This window comes from Lottia gigantea (genome assembly GCF_000327385.1).
Source record: "Lottia gigantea unplaced genomic scaffold LOTGIsca_98, whole genome shotgun sequence".
Taxonomy (NCBI): domain Eukaryota; kingdom Metazoa; phylum Mollusca; class Gastropoda; family Lottiidae; genus Lottia; species Lottia gigantea.
The window spans coordinates 304,581-332,539 of record NW_008711162.1 but is presented as its reverse complement, the minus strand read 5'-3'; the positions used below and the strand labels follow the sequence as shown (position 1 = coordinate 332,539).

Here is a 27,959-nt window from a genome sequence, read left to right as displayed (position 1 = left end):
TGTCTAAACATAACGATATTATCCTAGATTAATAAGTAATTTTATATAAGAAGTATTCAGTGTCCAAGTAAAAATCGTGCTAATATCAGGGATTTCAGATTGTCGACATGAAGTTTTACAGGGCACCACTGTACTTACCTTTGTTACAACGAGATCCACCTTCAAATAGAAATTTACCCTCTACAGTACCAAATCTTCTCAGATCTGAGATCTGCCAACATTGTAATATCTTTGGAGGTACATTGGAAGTTAGACAGAATTTCTGGCCCTGTATATGCATTCTGATGAGGTCTTGTGGTAATTTACTATTTGATGGCATTTTGTGAACTCTAACTGGAAACTGATGTTCTGAAAATATATGGAAACTTTTTAAAGACCAACTAGCTGTAAAGAGCATAAGATGAACTCTTTTCATTTAGAGTCACATTCATGCCAAAGGGCTCTTCACCTTTGTTCTATGACTGAAACTAATTAAAGGTATTGTAAAGAGGTTTTCTAAAAAATCTATGTGTATTAGGGATACTGAGAGCATCAATTTGCAATCAGATATCTGTAGTTCCTGTACTTCTACTATAAATCAGTGTGTGATGACGTCACTAATTGCAAAAGGTCTTTAAACTTCTGTGATATAGCATACTTTACAATTAGTGACATTATCATACACTTAGTTTTAGTGGAATTGCAAGTACCACAGACATCTGATGGTGCAAATTGATGGTGTAAATTGATGCTATCAGTGTCCCTGATAAACATAAAAAAAACCTTGAAGTCCTCTAAAAATGTGCATTATCATCTGATAAGTTTATGCTGTAATAACTTCAGGAAGTTTCATTAGCAATTTATGCCAATATAGGTTAGTCATGAGATCAGTGATATCTGCACCAAAAATATTAATAACACCGTTGAAGTGCTAACAATCTTAACTTCAATTTCAGTTTAATAGCAGGAGAATTGGACATAATATTCTGAAAATTTTTACAGCTTACGTAAGTTGAACTAAATAATATAAATATTGAGACTTTTTCTAATATATTCCATGTTGAATGTGAAATCATTTAATACATTTAAGTACAGTGTATAATTATAAAATTCCAAAAGTGTTTTTGATTGTTTATAAAATGTGATTAGTTCATTTGATATTTCTGAAATATTCTATATCAATACAAGTTCTATCAGCAGCACCATATTTCATATCAGCATTTGGCCAAACCAAATTTAGTAACCCATCACAAAGCAGTGCCTTATAGATACTTAATGAAATGATTCAACAGTTTTATATCTGATTAAGACTAAATGACAAGAACAGCTGGTATAAAAACATCTCTAGTGGCAAATTGAACATGACTAGTATGATGGAATCTAGATGAACTTATCAGTCCAATAGCAAATTACAGACTGATAAGTCATGATAAATCTTTCAGATGTTAATCACAATATACCTAGAGGAATATTTGACCAATATTATCAAGTGCTAGCATGGTTGATGCATTAGACTTGATTACACTTCATGCACACACCTGGTTTTATCATACCAATTGGAAAAGGGTAGCACTACATTTTTGTCTTATGATATGAAAACTTATCAATTTTATCAAATAGAGAGTTTCTGTAGCACAATTGGTTAGAGCATTGGATTATTTACATAACATCAGGTAGTCATGGGTTCTAATCTTGGTCAGAAGGTTAAGGTCTTTCCTGGTTACAACCCAGCTGTGATTTGAAACGGATACATATGAATGAGTATGGGTCATCCAGGAAAGATCAATGCCACAATGTTTGGTTGAGGACCTGCTGGTAGAAAGTTGTAATTTGTCCAATTAATTCTGAAGGTGTTGAATGTAATTTTTTTGCTTGTTATTGATTGATGTGCATGAATTACACCACTTCTTATAAATGGCTCAATGTCTAATTATCATAATGGAATCTGAAGATAGCAGGTGCAATATAAGATGAAATGCTGCAAGTCAGGTACCAAATGTCTATATCTACATCTCTGATCTACATCTGAAGTAAGGCACATGGTAATGTCTTGTGATGTGCAAATTGCAAATCCTTTCAGATCTTATTACTGAACAGATGGTCATAGGAAATTTCCAATAGAGTACCTTATTTTATGTATTTTAAACTTAATATTTCAACATAGCCTATACTCTCTTTATTTCTTATCAATATTTGATGATATATTTCATAATCAAGGGAAATTACTCTGTTAATGATCTTTTTAGTCTGTAATGATCATTCCTTGGTGGATCGCTTTTTTATCAACCCATAGGTCTGCCCAAATAGTATCCCTTTTTGAAGAGTTCACTAATAATTGATAATGTTGGATCGAAATTTGTTCAAATATGTTTTTTATGAAGGCCATAGCTTAATTATATATTTTTAAAGGAGCATCTCAATATTTTTAGGTAAAATTCTAGTTTACATTTTCAAGTATGGTTGATTCCCTACTTCAATCTAGGAATTTTACTCAGTATTTCTATATATGTCTTTTCTATATATGACTGAGTATCTTACATTGATTGACATTAAAACACGAATAATTCTGGACACAGATGGATTGAAGGCTCTAATTTCAACAGTGAGCTGTGAACACTATTACTAATTAGTTCTACTAAAAAATTCCAGTTTCTGAGACTAAAATATGATTGGTCAATAAAATGGCCTACTTGTCATCAAAAGTATCAAAACACAACTATGGTTTAAGGCAAAATAAATGTTATTTATACTACAGCAGTGAAATCAAACTTGAGACAGGTGTTTCTTGTAAAAAGAATTTACAATCCAATTTTTATAATATTTGTCTTATAAATTTTTAGGGTAAAACAGGTTTTGATCTAGTCATAATTGACTCATAAAAATTCCATATTTAATGGTTAAGACCTCATTAAAACAAAATATCCACCTGTTCAATTTGTAATACCATAATAATTTAATGAGCCAAACATAAGCCAACATTAAAACGTGAGCGACCATAATAACTTGTGGCAGTCGTCACATTATGGATGTGAACATAATTTGTATGGACATAATTTTGTGGTAAATCATTTGTTGGAAATAACCGTGCCATATCTTGCCAAAAAAAATTTTTTATTTAAATTTTAATTAAATTTTGTTGTTAATTATGCTTGTACCACATAAGGCCCTTCACTATTAGTGACGTCATCAAACGATTAGTTTTAGCAGAATTGCAGGAACCATAGACGTCTGATTTAAAATTGGAATAGTGCATATTTATATAATCAGTGTCCCTATTGCACATAAAAAATTTAGAAAAACCTCCTTACAATCCCTTTAAGAGTACATTGAAAATGGAAAAGGCAATGCATCTAATAGTAAAATCTTCATAATATTTCACAATTTCATCTAGACACATTTTACAATCAAATCCTGTCGCTTCAAAAACAGTTAGTTCTCAAATTTGTTAATATATTTCTATTAAAAATCATGGAAGAGATATGGTTAATTTTAGACCGAGATATAAACAAAGAAAGAGTTATTTTTAGCTTGTGTTTATCAATTACACAGTTTTTTTTATGGACTAATGAAATAAAGGTAGCTCTCTTGGTAATAAAATTGAAGTAGAATTGGTTGAAGTGTTATAAGTATGGTTTAAATTAAGATCTTCTACAATGATACTCATGTTGATAAAAAACTTCCTCTTTTAAAAACTTATAAAATGCTTTTTATATGATAAAAGAAACCTTACATGACCAATTTTTTGATAAAACATATTCATTTTACCACAACTACAGGAATCTATGGTATCAATTTTTTGATAAAACATATTCATTTTACCACAAATACAGGAATCTATGGTATCAATTTTTTGATAAAACATATTCATTTTACCACAAATACAGGAATCTATGGTATCAATTTTTTGGTACAGTTTGATCTTGAAGAACTCATGTATTAACATCAAATGAAATAAAATACATCCATCTTTTTTACACCTGTTTGGCCTAATGAGGAAGGCCAATGCCATACAATGTGCAATGAGGGAAATTTGGCCTACACATTTTCAATTTCAATCTGTTGAGTGACCTATAGATTGTATCAATAGATTTTTTCGTTTTGATCACTCATTCATTGTGGATTAAAATTGCACAATGCATATTTTTCGACAGTTCCAAATTGTCAAATCACTTAAGGTTATGTAGGAGCAAAACCAGTTTTTGAAAAAAATATCACAAATTACATAACAAAATTTGAAAAGAAACATCTGAAAACAACAAAGCGATGAGATATGTACCCATACAGCTGGAGCAACTAAAGATGGAAGATGATTTGGTCATGATCACCAGACAATATCGGCTGATAAATATGGCCAGGCATTAATGGCAGATTTCTGTCTGTTCAAATCCAAACAGCAACACATGATGGACACTTTTCAAAAGAAACGTTGCATAAACTGCTTTGTTACTTGAATTTTGACTGACATTGGACTGGATTTTTTGCAAGTCTTGATTATCAGTAAACCAACTTATCTACAGCCTCATCAAATAAACTTACCTTCTCCTAAACTTCTTCTGATCTTGATTTCAAACTGGATCAAGTCTTCCCGGTTTTCAAAAGAGAATAATGTAATTTGTTTTTGACAGATGATAGCCATGATGTTGTTTTCTTTCTCGTAGGTGAAGCCAGACTGGAGACCATAGAAATGTTCAATAGGAAAACAGGATTTTGGTTTACAACCATCTTTAATGGCTTCTTTGACATCTTTATATAATAATACTTGTAACCGATCTGAAAATATAAACAAAATTTAATTAATTAGATTTCATAATTCAATTCTATGATATCATTCTTGATTAAAAGGCCATGGTTTGCCATTTTCTGGGGTTGATTTGAGTCTTGAATATATGTAAATAGTCTTCAGAAGTACTAGAAATGTATGAAAATCACATAATTCCTTCAAAAATACCTCAAACTAGTAATTTTTTTTCTATTTCTATACACATCTTTTCTATATATGGCAAGAAAAGATGACTCGTCTTTTTGACTTTCAAACGTGGATAATTCTGGGTACACATGGATTTGAAGGCTCAAATTTCAACAGTGAGCTGTAAACAATATTACTGATTGGCTTAGCTAAAAATTCTAGTTTCTGAGAAACTGATGGCGAACCTGTCCCTTTAAGGTAAAAATAATTAAATTCTTCTATGTCAAAATTCAAAGACAAGCCCTCCTCTTGTATTTATCTTTTGAAATGAACAAATTTGAAAATGTCAACTATTAGCCATTCTTCCTCTCTTATAATGCCCGGGGAAATTTTCTTCTTATAAATCTAGAGAGCTGTGACGAAATTGTAAAGTTATGTTTGTTAAAATAACAAAATCCTCACAATGTATTTCTACTTTTTTAAAAGATCAAATTGACGAAAAATAATAATGAAAATACTTGAGAATGATTCGTACCAAATATCAAGTTAGAAAGACGTAGAGTTGAAAATTAGTAGTTTTTGTCAATTTTCAACCAATCATGCCTCAGGCTTTGAAGTTTCGACTGCTTTTATTGTACACAACCAATAATTTGACACTCTTTTCTAAACTGAACAAAAATTTGGAAAACAGTCAACAAAAACATGAAGAAATAGTCTTGATAAGTTTTGTGTGGATGGTCTATGGCATATTAGGTAAGAGCGTCAGTAAGATGTTTAGTTACATCAAGCAAACGGTTGTCTTGGGTTCTAATCTCAGTCAGTGTGTGAAGTCATGTAACTTCATCTTTCCTAATTATTCCAGTTGATCCAGCTGGGTACAGATAATACAGGAAAGATGAATTTCTAAAAGTTTGGCCAAGGGACCAGCTGGAAGGAAGGATCCTCCTTAAAGGGACAGATGTGCCATTTTTTTAACAATCGTACCTCAGTCTCAGAAACAGCAATTTTTGGCTTAGCCAATCAGTTATTGTGTTCACAGTTCACTGCCAAAATTTGAGCCTTCAAATCCAAGTGTGTCCAGAATTTTCCATGTTTGAAAGTTAAAAAGACGAGTTGTTTTTTTGAGACACTGCCATATACTGAAAAGACATCTATAGAAATAGGAAAAGGTATTCCTAGTTTGAGATATTTTTGAAGGAATTGCGATTTCTTGAACTTCTGAAGACTATTTACATATTATTTGAGACTCAAATCAACCCCCCAAAATGGTACATGTGTCTCTTTAACATTAGTTGTTATCCTTGTAAGTAATGGCTGATTTTTTTTTAAATTTCCAAAAATCCCTATATCCCTATTTATAAGCTATACAAATTTTCTACCACACAAAGTCTTTATTGTTACCCTAAGCAAGTTTAAATTTCAATGCATGTGCAGCAGTAGTGGCCCTTTATTTAGCTACAAAAAAACTGAAGCCAGCAGCAATAAAGACAAACTTCATACAGGTCTATCATTATCCTCAATAAACTGATAACATTCCACCTGAAACAAGATAGTCCTTACATTGTCACTCCATACAAACACTGTCTATTGTCTACAGGGGCATACCTATTACACTTCTTCTTACCTAGACTCTTATTCAATATCCTGGCCAATTAGTCAGTTCGACAGGCCCCGACAAGATATAACCCAGGTATAGTCGTACAAGGTTCGGGGAGGAAATAGAGACTTGCTGTGAAGTTTATAATAGATAGTTTAACACTGTGATAGAGGACCTCTTTAACACAGCTTTGTCACATTTGACTAGCTACTTGACACAAAATACATGTACACTGAGTAAAAAAAACAACATTGAATGAAAATATTGGTCGTGTAATTACTTGTTTGAGATATTGATATATTTTGCAGTGTACATGATAATATTCAATACATAGGCAAAAGACACATTTCAATGGGTTACTTAAAAATGGGTTCCCTTATTTCCATTTATTAAAATGAAAATGCTAATACTTATATGAATAGAAAGTAGATGTGTTCTAATGACATGGAAAAATACCAGTTTGTCTCAAATATTTCATAATTAGCTAAATTAGAAGAGAAATACCAGCAGAATTCCAATGAGTGACGAAAGGTCAAAAAGTATTTTTTTGTTTATCCAGACTGTACATACATGCACATCTATCATTGGTTAAAACTCTTAATTATATGCAATAAGAACATAACGATATGATTAAGAATACATGATAATTCATTAGAAACACCAATTAATCAAATAGTTTGCTTAATTTGACACTAAAAGCAAGGAAACCCATCTTTAACAAGATATACAGTAGTTTTATCTATAACTATATCTTGCAAATAAACATGATGACCTTTATGTACTGAATAATATCAATGTTTAAATTTATTCAAATCATAAAGCTAAAAGCCATCAGAGGCAATTCAGAACATACTGGTAATCAAATACCTAATATTGTCTGTTATTATGGAACACAGCCTTTTGCAAAAAAAGGTAAAGGCAATGGCTGTCATTTGAATTTATTTGCTCATATCAATATTCAACCTTCATATTGGTTCACCTTAACCTTGGCACAAAACTACACACTAAAAATTACATGAAAATTGTGGCCTGAATCAGGTTTTTTTCTGGTAAAATACATTTTTTCTGATAAAAGGAAAATATGTCATTTGGATTGTTTTACTTTCTAATAACTATATATTTCAATGTTCAACCAAAGTTCATAGATATCACCCTGTAATGAATGTATGAATGGACTTTTCTGCACCATACTTTTGTCTGTAGCAAGCTGAATTCTCATCTATTAGGCGATTAGGTGCCATGGATTCGAATCCTCCTCAAGGTAAAAAGGATTTGATGCCTGTGCCAGGACTTGTGATAGTATGACAGTGTCTCCTTTACACACACCTACACTAAAAATTCTGTCAAAATTGTAGCCTGCATCATGAGTGAGAGCTAATAGTTACAGATCAACAGACTGTCAGTTGTGTTGGTATTTGTAACAGTCAATGGCAGCTTAATCAACTGATATACAAGATGGTAACAAATCTCCTATTGTAACTTATACATACTATAAATAAATACATGTAATCTAAATTAGATCAAGGTGGCTTTAAAGGGACAAATGCAGAATTTTTATGACCAATCGTACCTTAGTCTCAAAAACAGGAATCTTTTTAGCTAAACTAAGCTAATCAGTAATAATGTTCACAGCTCAAGATTTGAGCCTTTGAATCCATGTGTGTCCAGAATTAACCCTGTTTAAAAGTTAAAATGGTGCACCGTCTTTTCTTGAGACTCTGCCATATTTAGAAAAGACATCTATAGAAATAGGAAAAGAAATTCTTAGTCACAGATATATTTGAATGCAATTTTCAAACATTTCTAGTACTACTGAAGACTATTTACATATATTCAACATTCAAATCAACCCCTCAAATTGGGGCACCTGTCCCTTTAAGGTAGCAGAGGAAAGTGATAATAGGCTATGCATGGCTAAACTTTTATAATCACCTCATAACTGATGAATCTTACTTACACTTGGTGAAACTTTTCATCTCCATACAATTGACTAGTGAAATTTTTTAAATACTCAAAAAGTGTGAAATATTTAAGCGGGTTCAATTTCATACCGGTTTCACCTTCAAAATTGTTAAATATGGCTCCTGCTAATTAATTCTTTTCTTCAAATAGTCATGTTAATTAAGAGAGAACACCTGTGGATGTTTTTATTCTAAAATCAAATTATATCAAATAATAAAAAAATTGCTATTTATCATATACTTATTATATATACTGTATCAAGGTTATAACAGATGTATACATTGATATATATTATATAAGATTGGACAAATACAGGTGTTCATAAAACTCTGCAAAATAATTAACTGATCCTGAGCTGGCATCAGTTATGTATAAATATCAAAATTATTTCACTATCAAGGTATAAATATTATATATCATTTTGCACAAAAATGTGCTTATTTGACATTGCAAATAGCTACCACCATACAGTACCTGTAGATCAATATCTATAGAGAAGAGATCCTACACTTGATCATTGTCATCTACATTGTAATTTCATTACATTTTGCGCTTGTTAAAGATTCCTGTATGTGAATTGAAAGTTGCTAAAATTAAAGGAAGGAGTCGTGTTCTTATTTATTTAATGTTCCATCTACTTCTAAACATCATTTATAGATTATACATTGTAATGGTTGTAATATTTGGATGAAATGATAATCTTATGATGTTCTGGCAAAGAACGACAGATTACAGACAATTTGCATTGCAATTTGATGGTTTAGATGCACCAAACTACATAGAATCTTCTCTGTCTTCTTTCATCATGTAATCAGTCAATTCAGAATAGTAGGAAACTGTTTTATGAAATTATTACTGATATTAAATCAAGAAATATAGAAATAAAGCATTCAGATTAAAGCTAACTTAAAAAAAATAATTTCAGAGTTGAAAAACTCAAATCAAAAGTTTTAATGAAACCCACTTCAATATTATTTTGAAAATGAAATAATTGGTAAATTCTGTCTTACAAACAAAATTAACAAGAACACTTTACTACGAAATATTCGCAGATTATAAATGATTAAAGGAACAGATGCGCCATTTTGGGGCATTGATTTGAGTCTTGAATATATGTAAATAGTCTTAAGAAATACTAGAAATGTACGAAAAACGCACAATTCCTTTAAAAATACTTCAAACTAGAAATTTTACTGACTATTTTTATATATGTCTTTTCTTTATATCACATTTTAAATTCCCATTTCTTAGACTAAAGTATGATTGGTCAAAAAGAATGGTGCACTAGTCCCTTTAAGATAATTGTAGAAAAATAAGTTATAAACGAGGATTTAGAGGACATAACTATCACTTGATATAAATAAATAAATTCTGATATATTACCTACACCCATGAAACACAATCTTTAATGAGAGGCAGTTTAGACAATTTACAGAAATAGGATCTTTAACTATTTTAGAAATATAGTCACCTATCTGTACTTAAACCACAGCCTAAAATTTATCCAAGAAAAATTTCCAAGAATATTTAAGATGCAAAATTTTTCTCATTGTGTGTGATTTTAAGTAGTTTTGGTGTTCTAATAATTAATTGAAAAATACTTTTAATTTAAGCTTGCAGATAATGTAAGAAACAAATTCTCTAGGTTTTATTATTAAAAGTAAGGCTGGGTAGCAATTAGTAAATTGATGGCAGACGACCGATCAATAATCAATTAATAATCGAAATAATTCATTTGAGAAACCATGTATAATATACTAAATTAAAAACATGCCATAATTCTTAATTTCATAGGTTATTTTCACGTCATACAAGTATATTCTTGCTTTGATCAGTTATTATAGCTTATTGTGAGTATGTTATGTGCTGAAGGGAACCTATGTGGAAGAGATTACTACTTGTTAACAGATAGAGTGGACAAAATATAACATATAATCGATAATCAAAATTATAAATTCCTAAAAACGATAATCGATTATTACGATCATTTTACCCAGTTTCTAAAAACTCCAATGTAAAGCACTGGCCAAGGTGAGAGATAAAGAGATCTTCTAGGGTGGAGTTGATAGAGTTAGTTTTAGTATATTGTTTTCACCAACCCCTAACATTCGAAAGCTAATTTTTTAAAAATCAGACTGCCACTTTAAATTGCATTTTAAGAATGAATTTGTTATGCTCATTTGGTATGATCAACTTGAAATTCATACTACCAATCTTCAAACAAAGTCAACTACTAATGCATAAAAACAGCAGGAATTCTCAAATATCTTCTTTTACTTTATCATGGTTCCACTATTTTGTTTCACAGCAGTGAAAATTGACCTAGAGTAGTTTATAGACACCGCCCAACTTTCAGGAATAATAATTTGTATATTCATTTTAAGTGAAGTTGCAAACTTATCTTCTCAAGTTGAAAAGAGTAGGCTAATGTCGCTGTCCTGGCATGATTTTCCTCAATGCACACCGAACAGTATTGCCTGTCTTCATTAACCCAATTAGGTGCAGAAAAGTAGGACGTAAAACTCAAATTATTTCATATCATTTAAAGATTTTTCCATTCCGTCATGGAAAGGAGTCTAGTCTTTCAAAATGGGACAAACAGTTAACTTTTTAGTACAAAATTTCCCCCATTGCACAATCTTCAAAAGCCACAAGCAGAAATGTGGCTAGGACATTAACCTTTACTGCATTCCATTTTTTAATCATTTGATAGTTATGATTCTTGAGACAAGTGTGGTTATCATCTAACGAAGTTCATAATTAACTCATTATTAATTACACATGGTATAAATATTTTCTATTATATTCACAGTAGGGGTGGCTTTTAAATGGAAACCGTTGTCTAAATTAACAGTTCATAGAGGTCATTTACGCCTATTACTATCAAAGTGCAGAATTTTTTCTTCTCTTTCAGATCTATGTGAATCATTCCTGTTTTCTTGAAAAATACCAGAGTACAGAACTACATATATTTTAGAAGTCACCAAAGCCCACTATCATAAAAGCCCACTGGCACCAAACCTGTCCACAAAACCAAACCTGCTCATTATCACTAAACCTTTCCACTATCATCAAAGCCCACTATCATCAAAGCCCACTGGCATCAAACCTGCAGTCCACTGTCACCAAACCTACTCATTATCACCAAACTTGCCCACTAAAGCCCACGGCACCAACCCTGCCCACTAAACCAAAACTGCTTATTATCAATAAACTGCCCACTATCAAACAACCTGCTCATTATAACCAAACCAGCCCACAATCATCAAAGCACACTGGCATCAAAACAGTCCACTACCACTAACCCTTCTCACTAAAGCCCAATGGCACCAACCCAGCCCACTATCACCAAACCTGCCCACTCACCAAACCTGCCCACTGGCATCAAACCTGCCCACTATCACCAAACCTGCCAACTGGCATGATCAACCTATTCACATCTTTCAATAACTTTATAAGTATTAGTATTTATTATTACCGATAAGTTTACTGTTAAAACATTACTGATATATACTTCAATAATATCATAACATTCTTACCATAGTGAAGACCACCTACTTAGATAAGGTAAGTTTAATGTACCTATCACAAAAGGTATTAATGAGTCTTAGAATGGTGATATAGTTTATAGGTACAAAATATTGATATCAAATCTCATAATTCAATCTCTAGTATTTCAATTGTTAAAAGGATATAAAGAAATGAAAATGAAATAGAGTTTTATGTTCTACTTTTCTGCACATGAAAGGGTTAGTGAAGACGGGCAACACCTTGCAGTGTGCAAGGGAAATATTGCCAGGACAGCAATTTTTTGATTGCCAACTGTTGAGAAGTCTTTAACAGCCTGTGGTACACAGGGCTTCAGTTTGTTGTCCCCTCCGAACGACCATTCCAATTTTAAGCTAGATTCCCATGATTTTTTTCATTCCACTAAAACTAAGCGTCTTGTGATGTCACATCCTTTGGATCACCCAAATAACTCTGTTATTAAGTTGGGCAAACTCTTTTTAGAAGATATATACCAAAAGGATTGGCCTAAGACCATCTAATAGTAAGAATCTAAGAATAAATGAATAAATGGATGAAGGTGGATATGAGGCATATCTTTGCCCCCATGAGTTGAATGTTGATATAATATTTATATGATTGTTAAATACAATGATTTGAATATCAATATTAGATAGGTATTTATTAGTTTAACCTATAAAGACTTATATCAACTTTCATATTACTATATTACACTTATAATACAACACCTAATCTTTATCATGTTCTTATAATATATAATAGATAGATTATAGTCTCAATCACTTAGTCTTGATCACTCATAGTAAGAGACTACAATACAACGTAATTAGAGTGGGAACTTAACTTTCCAGAAATACCAAATCTGATCCGTGTTTGTGGTCTGAGCTTCAGTTTCAGAGTGTCCACATACATAGATTATAATTGGTTTCTATATATTATTTGCAATAGAGTGATATTAGAGATTCAGATAGGGCAAGGTCTGCACGTTGAAGATACTTTGACAGTTAAAAACCAAAAGCAAGTTTACTATAATGTTACTGTCCTGCTGAAATTTCTTTCACTTAAAATGGCACAAAAAGTGTGTAGCTCTCATTTACGGTTCATTTCAATAATATATTGCAACTATTTTAGTGTATGTTGCTTGAATTTTCTGAGGAAGATTGGATCAATATTTCTTAAATGTGTTTATTTCCAAAAACTACATTAGTTATTTTTCATGAAAATTCAACACATGATTACATTGAAACTATTACAAGGAAAGTCTGTTATTTTGATGAACTGTATGTGCTATATCTCTCAACTACAAAGGATATCGGTGCTATAATATTCAACAACTTTACCACCCAGAAAGGGCCAATATTTATCAAGTCAAGTAATATCAAGGTTTAAGCCTACAATATCATAATGTATATACAGTATATTTACGTTTTAAAAGCCTGATAAGACTCTTTTCACAATAGATATGACGTCATGATTGATAAAGCGTGACATATGACAGTAGACATTGGGTAAATAAAAGACAGCCATTACTAGACCTTGATAAAACAAATAAATAATATTTTTACATGTTTAGACTTAACATTTTTATCAGAGTAATCATCTTATGGGACAAATAACTTGAATAGTTTCTTACATTCTTAAATTATATGTCATTTCAACCTTATTCAGAAGAGATCCCTACTTGTTCAATCAACATTTTGATTTGATACACATCAAATGATTTGATTGCACAACTTCATCAAGAATTTGATGGATGTGATTTGATCAGTCATCATATTGATATAATCAAATAACTGATTGATTAAGAACACATCTGGTTTGATCAAGCATCAAACTGATTTGTTCTAAAAATTGATATCCAGAATTTCACTGATTTTAAAATTTATTAAATGATTTAATAACTGATTGATTTGATTAAATACCATCATGATTTGATCAAGCAACTAACTGATTTGATCAAGCAACTAACTGATTTGATCAAGCAAATAACTGATTTAATCAAGCAACTAACTGATTGGATCAAGAAAATAAATGATTTGATCAAGCAAATAAATGATTTGATCAAGCAAATAACTGATTTGATCAAGCAACTAACTGATTTGATCAAGCAACTAACTGATTTGATCAAGCAACTAACCGATTTGATCAATTTTTTGATAGATTTAATCAAGTAACTTCATGAATTGATCAAGTTACATGAATTTTGTGCAAAAAAAACAGGAGATGACAGCATTGACTTTCTGTTCTTCTTCTGATGCATTTTAAGCCTTGGTAGAGATCTTGAATATGCACAATCACTGTAAGGTTAGGGGTATGCCTGCCACCACATTAGAAATACAGTAGTTATAGTAGATATACCACGTAAAACACAGTGGCAAACATAGTATGAGAAATTTGATACCATCTAATTCACCATGTGATGTTATTGGCACATGGATATGCATATTCAAATAGTATAAATAGCTTAAATTGTTGGTGAATATCAACAATGGTATAAGATAAATCACATGTAGGTCAGATACTTGACGTCATTCAAATTTCACACATTCATTGAATTACTAATCAACACTTCAAGCCATTTTAACAAGATAATACCTCTACCTTCAAACATATATTATCTTTACCAATATACACTCATCATAATTATACATAAGAAAATTCCTCTTAAAATTGAAAAAAAAGGAAGTAGAATGCATGTGAAGCATTTTATATCTTAAAGCTTATTCTTCACTTCTTGAAATTGTATGCTTTATTCATGTGTATACTATATACATACTAATGTGTAAATTTAACAATATGTATATACCATGTGTTACTTTTATGCATCTATATTTCATGTGTAACTACAGTAATTGCATATGTACATGTGTGTCACTATTTTACAAGCGCATGCTTTACTCAAGGTGTTCTTTTTATAATCGGACACCAAAAATGTTCATAGTATATGTGCATTTGGGTACATGTACTTCTCATGTGAAACTTTTGTACATACACATGCCTTACTCAAGGTGTTATTTTTTACTCAGGCAACCCCCCCAAAAAAGTACAGTGTTGCAGGTGTTCAACTGTGCATAAAAATCTCAAGTGTACCTCTTGTACATGCACATGTACAACTGTACATATATTACTCAAGTGTAACTCTTGTACTGCACATGTACAACTGTACATATAATACTAAACATGTTCTTTTATACTTGTACACCTCAAAACAAGTACATGTATATCTTGGGCTAATACTTCCTGAAGCCGACCAAAGACAAGATCATAGCAGTCCTATGTTTGATGTCTAAATCAAAAGCATGTAAATGTACACTATCAAAGACCATGTATCACCAACAAGTGTTGTACAAGATATATCTAAGGAACCTGTTTTACTAATAAACCTGTAACATTTTTTGAACTGATCTCTTTAGCCTACTATTACTATGTTATGACTAATACATAGTTAATCTAAATAGAGTGAAACATTTTCTTTTCACTGCTAACTTTATTTGATATACAGTAGAGAGAGAAGGCAGTCAGCCGTTTCTACCTTACTATATATATATATAAATCTTGTAATTATATACTAATATAGTGATCACTGTTAAACCATTCCTAGTGTGACTAGCAAGGCAATCCCTATTTTCACATTTTCTCACATTCTACATTTCCCAGTTTTATGATTGACTTGAACTTTGTACATCATTAACTCAATTACTAAGCAAATTCTGCCAAAGAATTTCAAGCAAAAGTTGTAATTTCAAAACAATTTCAAATAGTAGCCTTGGACATTGTGCGCATTATCAGTTCATTTTCAATTTGGAAAAAAAAAGTCAACAGTGACAGTCAGGAAGTTTTTGAGTAACAAATTAGATATATTATATCATATATAACATATGTAATAAATATAAATGCTATAAGGTATCAAACATAATATATTTATAGTAATTATTACTATGTTATTAAAGGGATTGTAAAGAGGTTTTCTATATTTTGTGTATTGGGGACACTGATAAAATCAATTTGCACCATTCCATCTGAATTTCCTGCAATTTGACTAAAACTAAGTTTTTATGATCTAATGTGATAAAGTATATTTGGCGATTCGTGACTTCATCAAACACTTTGTTTTAGTGGAATTGCAGGAACCACAGACATCAGGTTTAAAATTGGAATGGTGCAAATTGATTTTATTTGTCTGCAATACATATCATTTTTTTTAGAAAACCTCATCACAACCCCTTTCAAAGTGATACATCTTAGAATTAACATGAAATTTAAGAACTTGGTGAATAAGAGCCAGTAGATATATCTGGTGTTATAAATAACATAACAGTATCCTTATATAATCTGATAAATCCAAAAATCTTAATAATTATCCATAAAAATGCAATTAACTATTGAAAAACGATTAATATCAAGATTAAGAGTTTTTCAATAATTACTTAGTTTTATGAATTTTACAATTTTCCAGATTTTACAGGGATTCTATTGTAACTTTATGACACCAGTTAATTTAACTAATGAATATAGACTAATATTGACCTTTTCAAGAACTTAAATTTTATATTCATTCTAAGACATAGTATCACTTTAACTAAACTATCATAATATATTATTTCATTTTTTGAAGGCAAATTCTTCCCTCTTCTATGTTACTACAGTAACTCTATTTCAAACCTTGAATATTTTAAAAGTTTAAAAAACAAGTCTCATATTTCCTGTCTGTCTCATTATTGTGAAACTCAATAAAACAGCAGAACATCAAAGCCTGAACTCTGACAATGTACTTTAACCTTTTCTATGCACTTTTTTTGTTTGAGTTGATCTCTATTGAATGCAAGGTTATATTATAATAACTCTGACTAGTCTTTGATGTACCTGAAATAGAGTCTCAAATGTAGTTGAAAAAATACCCAGTATTTATTCATAATATCTAATGTTTTGAAATGTTTTATTTTCATTCTATTTTATTTTTAAAGAAGACCACCCAATATTCATGATATGTCATGTATTATGAATTATGAATAAATATTAAAGATTGTGGATGTTTGTAGGAAATATTCTAAGTTTGCACAACCAGAAAATGGTCTAGTATAAAGGCAAGTAAAAGTAGCTTGCTCTAAGCTGAATCCGTGGATATCTTGAAGGGATTTCAAACTTAAAGCATTTATGCCCAGCAGATAATTACTAGTCTGTGGCTATTATCTACGCACCAATTTGGTACTCTTCACAGAGTTGTGAATGATATAAAGGAACAGGTATTAATAGTGTTCAGAGCTCACCGTCGAAATTTGAGTCTTCAATTCCCTATGTGTCCAGAATTATCCGCCTTTGATAGATAAAAAACCGATGCCATACATACAAAAGAAAGTGCATGAATTCCTTGTTTGAGCTATTTTTTAAGGAATTTCGTACTTATGAAGGCTATTTACATATATTCAACACCCAAATCAACACCTGAAGATGGCAAACCTATCCCTTTTACACGTAAAGAAGGTTGTACAGGTCTAACATTTCTAACTAATAACTTGACATTTTTAAGTGCTAGTCCAACATGACTGGAGCAAGAAAACCAACTCAACATCCCTCATTCATGGACTTCCTGTAAATCATTCTAACTACAGAAATCTGCAATCAGAAATCTGTATCAAGACCGATCTTCTAGCAAGTTGGAATTGATAGCCGTATTCCTGTAAATATGAATTTTGACATCACTACTATGACACTGATCATAACAAACATATTCTAACTGCTGATAATAAACACTAGTAATATAGAACATATGTAGAGATTGGTGAGGTTATCAGACACATCATAATAATAGAGTTGGTATTTAACCTTTCTCTACAACCTGATTGTATCTATTGGGAATATACAATCAAATTATGAACATCTTCTAGGCCATTCCTGTTAGTGTCAAGAGAGTTCTACTGATAATTACAGAAATATGGTAGGAACGCCACTACATGATCATCTTCACAATGTCAAGCTATTAAAAACTTCATACTGTATCAAGGAATACTATGATTTGATTGGACTGTACGCCAGCGAACACAGCCAATCAGATCCCTCAACAGAAAGACTGTAAACATTATGGCTTTGTGTACATAAACTTTCTGTCGAGACTTCTTTCATGAAACAAGAAAGGTGGCTATAGCAGTAAAGGTATAGGTACAAAATTCATAATAGCTTGACATTGTGAAGATGCTATATTATGTAGACGGGATTCTCCTTGATTTAGCCAAATATGACACTATTCCCTAACATATAAAGCTGTAATAGCTTAGGCAAGTTTAATTTCATCTCAATTGGATAAAGGGAATGCTTAAAATTGGCAGCTTAAGGTGGTTTCTTAATGGGTTTTATAGCAGCCTGTTAGAGCGTTGGTTTAGTACATTGCTTTGTTACGTTGAACAAATGGTGATTTTGGGTTCTAATCTTGGTCGGTGTGTAAATGGGTAAGTATAATTCAGGAAATATCAATGCCAAGAGGTGTGGCCAAGGAGCGGCAGGTATAAAGAACCTAAGTTGTTATCCTTTCAAAAATAAGAAGAAGGTTCTCTCCCATTTATATATTCTACTGCCTTTGAATATTCATTTAAATTTGCATGCAATTAGATGGTAGAGCACCTTTAAAGATCAAAGGCTAAAGACTTGACATTCTTGGTGTTGAGATGAAGAAAGTGAAACCAGATTGCACGAAATAACCTAAAATAACAAGTTTTGATAAAAATCTATTTTAATCTAATCAGAGTGTGTTATAACATCTTGATTTTATCATTTCTCTAATAAACATGTTTATATCTATTAACTCTGTTAATAAACAATAACAACTTAATAACAACTACTTTTTACTAGTGAGTTATAGCTAAATACATAATATAGTTTAAATTCTTTATATTCTTTTCTTTAAGATAGATTGTCTTATTTCAAAGTGACACAGTCATCAACCTTCTTAGTTTGTCTAACTTCATCTAACGTATAAGTTCCAAAATAAGTAAACCAAATACTAACGATCCGAACAGCAAAGCGAAACTCTAAATCCAAACAACATATTTGCAATCTACATTGGTAGAAGCTAATGAACATTTCACATGAGGAAGTGTAGCACTCATAAATGTGAAAAGTGGTATCAGACAGTAGTGATTGTTCTAGAAGTATCTTATTAATAGTTGAGTACATTAGAACTATGAGGCAATGACAGCAAGCATACCCAGCATGGCACACCTTTCATAGCAGCTTAACTGGTTTTAAAGACATTAACTAAAATTCCTGAAATCATTTAAATGAAAAAAAAAAATTAACAAGATATCTTTCTTTAATTCCTGCTTGCCTAGTTTTTTTTACCAAGTTTCAAGATTTCTGTCAAAATAAACAGATTTGAAAATGAAAACATAAAATTTGAAAAGCTTTGAAAGAAGAAAAAACAAGGTTCGGTGGTACGACTAAAGATACAATTTCAACTCTATTTGAATTCTAGTCAGGCAAACATCCAGTTCACCTTTGAAATTTTTCAAGATCACAAGATATTTTCCTTTGATTGAACCAATGTGGGTAAACTTGAGTTTTCAGTTGTTTTCTCTAGAAAAAATATAAACTGCATAACTGACAGGGTTCAACAAATACAAGTTTTCACAACTTAAATAGATAGACTTGAAACATTATCATTTGTACTTAATGTCTTAAAATAGTTTAAATTCAGAAGTATGTAGGTATGTTTTGGGTGTCCACAGAATTTGTAATTTCAAATTCGTGCAAATAAAATTATCTTTCTGACATGCACAATAATGTTGATTTTAGATAATTGTGTTTAGAGATGCAATTTTTATTGCAGTAAGATGAATATATCAAATGAGTTGCAAAAGTGAATCTATATCAGAAACATTGTTTTAAGACATTTCCTTTCATTTTGATACTTTTGTTCATTTTTTATCAGTTTTTATCAGTCTAACTACAGCCCTCTTGAACATTCATCAAATTAACTCTTTCCTCAATCAATCAATATTTGTCCCATTAATGTAAATTCTTTTTTCAATATATTAGAATCAGAGCATACTTGTATAAAAAGTTCTTTTTTTGCTTGTAAAAGCCAGGAAAGACCAATGCAAAGAAATCCACAAAGACTAATGCTAGAAAGTTCATCACATCCATGAAATACGAAAGGCATCATTTTCTTCGTCTCAAGAGCCTTGCCCTGACTATAATTATGTAAATAGTCTGATGTCATTAAGTGCTGTAACCCACCAATATAAGGACAGAGATATGTCAAGGCATACTATCATGTATAAATATACTATATAGATATTCAAGTGACCAGCTTGGTATTTGAAATATTTCAACTATCTTAACAATTAGACAATGATAAAAACATAAGTAGGTTTGAACAGGGGAGGTATGAAATAACACTGTCATTGCCTCATAGTTCTAATGTACTCAACTATTAATAAGATACTTCTAGAACAATCACTACTGTCTGATAACTTTGGTCAGCAAATCATATTTTACTGATTGATTTTTTGCCATTTCAAAGGCACTGATTGAAATATCTAAGAAAGACTGGGTCATGGTCATGTCAGCTATTTTTTCTATTCTAAAGGTTGATTTTTATGAGTGACAAATCAAATATAAAGGTGTGGGCACATGAATGATCTTTGTCAGAGATTTTTGTCACCTACTGGAGTCTTGTCAAGAGTTTCAGACTGGCTCAGGCACAGGCACACAAGGGAAAATAAATCTGATTGGATGATGACGGTCTGTCTTGCAGATGATAAAACTATCAGAGACAATTATCAAACTTGTTTGATATTGAAAAATCCTGTTGGCAATGTGATAATCTTGTCGTGGAAGCACGGGCACACGCGAGATTTTACTAAAGACTCTAATCAGTGACAAAAATCTCTGACCAAGACAGCTTGGGTGCCTGAACAATAAGCTGTAAGATCCTTCATACTTTTAAAGAACTTTTAGGTTTGATAGCAGTAATCTTGAAAGTGGTTGCTCTCTGCCGTGGCCTTTCTACGTGAGTGGACAGGAGGGACCATGTCCTGTATGAAAATATCTGTAGGATCATACTCAATTTTTCCCTTATCATATCTAAGGGACCTCCTCAATGTAGTTGAGTGAGGCAGTTCAAACAAACCTTCAAGTATTCTATAATAGGTTTGTACTGATTAGACTTATGTAAGTAAATTAAAAAGCTCTTATTAATCTGGTCTAACATCTGATAATAATAATAATATCACATACTAGAATACCTTTATTATTCAATTAATCTACTTAATATTCATTAGTGCTCAATGGAATGTAAGGTTTTTTATTATGTAATTTCAATTATATTGCCTTAAAGATGGGTTTCCTTATTTTTTTAGTGTCAAATTAAGCAAACTATTTGATAAATTGGTGTTTCTAATGAATTAGCATATATTCTTTATCATATCATTACTTTCTTATATTGCATAAAATTTAAGTTTTAACTAATGATAAACGTCCATGTATGTACAGTCTGGATAAACTGGTATTTTTCCAAGTCATTAAAACACCTCTACTTTCTATTCATATAAGTATTAGCATTTTGATTTTCATAAAATGCAAAAGAAGTCATGTAAAGAACTAACACTCTAAACAACACTTGAATTAGTAAATCTTTGATGCCTTGGACCTATGGTAAAAGGTTCAAGGTTTGGATTATAGGCTTTATGATAGGCCTATATGATTTCAGAGATACCTTTTTTAATGTCACTCCTGGCTCACCCCAGGAAATAAAGAATTAAATTTACTATGAAAATATATTCAATTTGATAGTGAGCCTTTCTAAACTTCCTTATTAAAAGGTGTAATTTAAGATTTGAATAGCAGGAAGATTGCCAGAAGTGATAAATGGACTTATTTTACCTCTAAATTGAAGAAGCAGACAGGGGCAATTAATCTGGTCTTAATTAAATCAAAGAATCTTCAATTTACATCAAATACAGGAAAGATTATAAACTCTACATTCCATACTGGTTTTTCTTTTCATTTCAAAATACAAGTTTAAACTAGAAGACACCATCTAAACAGATGGCCATCAAAGCAAGATTATCTCATAAACTCACATAATTCTGTGACTTGATCAAGGGATATCTGGAGAATCTCAAATTTATTTGAGAGAAGAACTCTTACATTGTCACATCCTGAGAGGTCTTCAGCTTCCTACCCATGCATTCTTATGAATTTCATGAAATTTCCACACAAGCATATCTCTCCTACTGATGAAATGCTTATGAACAAAATGTAATAATAATAATAATGGTTTATCACTTGGACCATGGAACTTAATGATTTAAAATTTTGACACGTTTCTTACTTTTACCATGCTCAAAAAATAGAAATCTTGCTACATGTTTCATCATGAATTTAATAAGAGTTTCACATGCATTTGTTTACTACCTTGTTGATTGCATGAAATAATATAATATCCTATGTTGACAGATATACAATCTTGTGAAATCTTTATGAAAAGTTACAAACATGCCCATCTTCCCTATGAACTAAAGGGATTATTTTTACATGTATTCTAATAAAAAATTTCACAATCATTTTCTTGTTATACAATGCTTAGGAGCAATTTCACATATGCATTTGTTTGCTCTATAGTTGATTGCAAGAAAATAATATAGCACAATGTTCAATGTTCACATCGCAATTTGCGATTCAAAATGACCCTATCCATTAGATCCTATGATTAGCCAAAATCAAAATTCATCATGACGATCTTCAAAGCAAATCTAATTGTATTTTTGAAGGTTTATTACTGGAACATTCTTAATTGCTACCATATTTCTTAAAGAGATGTGAATAAAAATTAAACTTCATTAGCAAAAAAAAACATTTATCACAACGATCTTGTATATTTGATGGTTTACTACCGGAACATTCTAAATTGCTACCATAATGTGAGATGTGAATCAAAATATAACTTGATTGGCCAAAACTGAAATTTGGTCTGATAAATTGCTTATCAAATTTTTCAATCTAAATTAAACCATGATATAACACCCCATGATGACAGTTATACAATCTTGTGGTTTCATTCCTTTAACCCTAGAGTGAGGATGATTCTAGCCACCTGGCCACCATTAATTGGCATCTGGACTTCATTGCCATCTGGTAGTAGAAAGATATTAAAATACTTCAACTTCCTTCTGGTTTCAGATTTATCATTAACTCTCTCTGATCAGGTTACATTTTTTTCACTTTCTTTGTTAGAAATAAATTAACATTTCCTACTCATCTACCAGAGTTTTAAAAAGTAATTATTTCTGGTCTATATTAACAAGAGCTCATCTTCTGCAGCCAAAAACATGTTGTAGATATAAAATGTTCATCAAGACAACTAGTTTGGAATTGATACTGTAGTTGACTTTCCAATGATAAGAATAATTGGAAGTTTGAATTTTGAGGTACAAACATAATTTAACAATTGTTTAAGAATTTTAAAAATTCCACAATCAAGGTAAAATACATAACAAACTATGCTCTGAAGGCAGCATTTTGTCTTTCATAATGCCACAAAATTCAATATATCATGCTAAAAGATGTCCCGGTATCGCCAATTAAGTCACGATACAATATGTATCACAATACAAGGTTACCATACATATCACGATACAAGAGTTACGATATGTATCACGATACAAGAGATATGATACGATATGTATCACAATACAAGAGTTACGATACATATCACGATACAAGAGATATCATACGATACATATCACGATACAAGAGTTACAATATGATACCTATGACGATACAAGAGTTATGGGGTAAAATTTAACACTTCATCTTCAAAGATAAGAGTCCGTAAGAAAAATTTGTGATTCTATTTACTTACTAAAAAAAATCCCCACTTTTTTTATGTAATGAGAGGTATCGTCAAGTATCAATATACAACCTTCCGATACATCGATTGGCCAGCACTAAACCATATGGACTGGTAATTGCTATGGTGTGAGGGTATCTTAACTGTAAATTGTAGAACAGTACACTTAAATTGCACTTGCATTGATCTGAAGCTTCAATCAACTTATTTGTACTAAACTGTCTGATAATAGCCATTGTCTGGTAAACTAGACCTAACTCACAGAGAATCATTTTCAGCCCACACATCAAGCTTATCACAGTTTGAAAATAGTACTGTAAATAAAGTTAACCTAATTTGACATGTATAACATGCAAGTCAGCAGTTGTATATATTGATAACATACTACTCACAAAATAGGTCAACAATTTCAATTTCAAATGACAAAGCAGACTACAGTTAGATAGAAAAGTTTTTTTATAATTTGTTCACTGTTTGATGACGGTATTTGCTAAATTTAGTTTTCTTATATATCATATCTCTTTAAGGGAATTAGTTGATGATTTATAGTATCTCATTTGATCTGTAGTCAGATTAACTGACTTGTAACAACTCTTATCAACTAGACAGTTACAGATTCTTACCATTCAGTTTGATAACCAAATTCAAGTTCTGCTACAAAATAGAACATGAAACTGTTCAGGTTTTGATCATGCTCTCTTAGATGCCACCAACTTCAGTCAGTATACAACCCATCTTAAAAGCTTACAAGACAAAATTACTTCCAGAACACATCTGAATGCAGTCTAATCAAAATTAGACCTAACTTTCATTCCATTTTTTATTAGCTTTTATTTTTAATATAGCCACTTCAGTTAGGGTCTAATGACAGCCCTCTTGAATGTTCTTCAAATCAACCTTTTGACCTAACCTGATAAATAATCTTAGGCTTCTGCTATAGATATCAGACAGAATCATACTTCACAAATTAAAAAGGAATAGGAAGCAAGAAAATTCCCTCAAAACAGAACAGTCATTCAATCATACAACAACTATTTAAAAAGAAAAGGGCAGAAAATTGTTACAATAGGCCAGAGCATTTTCAGATATTAAACATAATCAGGCTATAACGTGTACATAAATGAAGGAAATGTCACAGTATTTGTTTATCATTTATAAGAGAAGAATCAAATGTCATATAAATAATGAGACTAATGATAATTAAAGTTCAGCTATTGTCTGCCTGCAGCTTTTCTGACATTTGATTTATATCATTATCATCTTTAAATGTGAGAGATAAACATCCATGTTTCAACTTTCATAACAACTCACATCAAGAACAAAGCAAAATCAGAGAAAACCAAATGTCTTAGCTAAAAGTCTGGAGAAAGACATCACATTTTACAAGAATGACTACCACCAGTATCTTAACTTTAAAGATTTTTCAAACTAAGAGTTTCACTTTATATTTCTATATATGTCTTTTCTACATGTGGCAGTCCCAAGGACAGTGAACTGTGAACACTTTTACTGATTAGCTTGGCAAAAATTCCCTGTTTACGAGACTAAGGTATGATTGATCATACAGATGGTGATTCTGTTCCCCCTTAATAAGCACATTCAAGATCACCTATCCTGTGATCAAAACCTATATAACACCTATTGGAAACACTTCCCGGCAAAGACCATGTCAAGAATGAATGGTTCTTTTCCTTCTTTCTATCAATAGCTGAAGCAAGCTCATTGATCTACACCCATGAATAAGCCATAAAACTTGGCACCATGCACCAATACTATGGTAGGACAAGTTCGCTCTTTCTTTGGCATTAAAATGACATAAATTAGTTTCATTTCACTCAGTGCATTTAAGCCATTGGTGCATATTGTGGGTCAATAAACATTTATTTTGTTAACTTCAAAAGGTTAGGTTAGGATGAAGCTATAGTGACTGTGTAACACTAACCTAGTGTCCAAATTGTCACCAAACATCGATGACAAGCAGTGACTAGGCTATGACCTTACTTTTCAAACGATGAGAAAGATTATGTTCACAGATCAACCTAGGACTAGTCTAAAACACATTGTAAACAAACAAACAGCAATCGAAACATGACAAAATCAACAAATTTACAAGTCATTGTCACATATTTGAAGATTTTTTCACATGTGAAGCTCTCAAATTTATGTCATCAATGTCACTGATAGACACTGTTGCTGACAAAAAGTCATCACAGAATGACTTTCTAGCATCAATTTTGTTTACTTTCTAGCATCAATTTTGTTTCGGCTATATAAACTGCTATTATATATTACCTGACTTAAACATAAATCAACCAAATTTGAAAATTTTTGACTTAATCTGAGCAATTAATCCTATTTGGATTAAAAAAAATCATACAGAAAATGTTTTTTTGAATTGAACAAATTATTGCAGCATCTCTCATGTAGAGGAAAATACTTTGAACATTATATATGTTATGTTGACTCTCTGAATTGAGAAACCATGTCACTGAGTTCTATCATGTATTCCAGAAGAGCCCTGATTATGCCACCTTTCTTTCAAAAGGGAAATTTTTAATATAGTTCTGTGCTTCTTTAGTGCACGTCTCAACCTAGTACATATTATCATATTGCATATTTGTACTTTTGTACTTTGTGTCTACCTGTTTAAAAGTATAAAAAAAATATTTTGTTATCATCTCAACAATTTACAGTGAGAATTAAAGGGAATGTAAAAAGGTTTTCTAAATTTGGGTATCAGGAACCTGGCAGCATCAATTTGCACCATTACAATTTTCAGTCAGACATCTGTGTTTCCTACACATCACTTATTGCAAAATATGCTTTATCACATAAGGCCCTTCCCGATTAGTGCCATTATCAAACACTTAGTTTCAGTGGAATAGCAGGAACCACACATGTCTAACTCAAAATTGGAATGGTGCGTGTTTACCTGTGTGTCTGATACACATACAAATTTTAGAAAAACCTCTTTACAAACCCTTTAAGTGATAGTCATCTGAGATCTAAGTAATAAACACATTTATTGCATAAAAGGATCTTTTTTTCCCCATATTTACAATATAATACTTTTATTACATAGTCACAAAATTCCTTATTTCATTCTTTAAGGGATGAAAGCTTATCTCAAAAGATAATCTTCTTTACAGAATTTCTCTAAACTATATTAATTAGTACAGTTTCCATCTGGAATGGTCACAAGAGTAAGAAGGTGCTGAATTTTACATTTCTTGACAATCCTGTCCCCCTATCCTCTAATTAAGCAATAAGAATCTGGTTTACTGATCAAGTTTCTGTTAGTGTTATTGATAGTAGTCTTGCATTTCTTAGGAATAACTATAGGCCTATTTTATCATTTTATCCTGATCAAAAAATATTATAAATAATCAATTGTACATAATGGGACTCTTATTATGTGTAATCAAATGTATAGTCCCAAAACTGTTGGATATAAAAGTTACTGATTTACTCCAATTTAAACTTAAAAAGACTATGATAAATCATATAATAAGCTAAATCTTAGATCAATAGAATAGAATACTCAGGTATTAAAACCATACACTGATGAGAAACCCACTTTATACAAACTTCAAGATATTGTCAGTATTTTGTGAAAGCTAAAAATCATTACTAGGTCAAACTATTTGACTAGTTAAAAGATAGACATATAAAAGAAAATATATTTGTTTAATAGTTGGATGTCAACACTTTCTCAGCAGTATTACACTCCATCTTTTAATTTGGGTCAATCTTAATTCGACAAAACTCTACTGTCAAAATAATTACAGAATTTGTATAATATGAATAAAAGTTGCGATACAAATGTAAACAATGTATATAAAATGTTTTAAGAGTCTGTGAAATAGTTTAAACATTCACTAAGAATGCTGAAATAGAAACATTGTTGTAAAAACTTAAAAACTTTGTATAACTGTGTAACATAACAGTAACTTACCAGCGACTGGCGAGGGCTTTTTCAAAACGCACCACCGTGGTTTCCACTGAAAGAAAAAAACAAACCGAGTTAACTAATAAATCCAATGGTATATCCGGACACGGAAAAACTGATTTAGAACAAAATTCACCTTTCTACCGTCCCTATATTTCACTTTTCCCTCCACTACCGTAGTCGTATCGGCCAT

At 31.3% G+C, this 27,959-nt stretch overlaps 1 protein-coding gene across 1 annotated transcript; it reads right to left on the bottom strand.

Annotated features, from left to right (window-relative positions):
* Positions 1 to 115: 115 nt before the first annotated feature.
* LOTGIDRAFT_135541 (hypothetical protein) lies at positions 116 to 27,959 on the bottom strand (the record flags this gene model as incomplete). The annotated part of the gene is made up of 4 exons (XM_009069044.1): positions 116 to 365; positions 4,512 to 4,737; positions 27,758 to 27,818; positions 27,903 to 27,959. The coding sequence occupies 4 exons, from the start codon at positions 27,957 to 27,959 to the stop codon at positions 116 to 118; spliced, it is 594 nt and encodes a 197-aa protein (XP_009067292.1).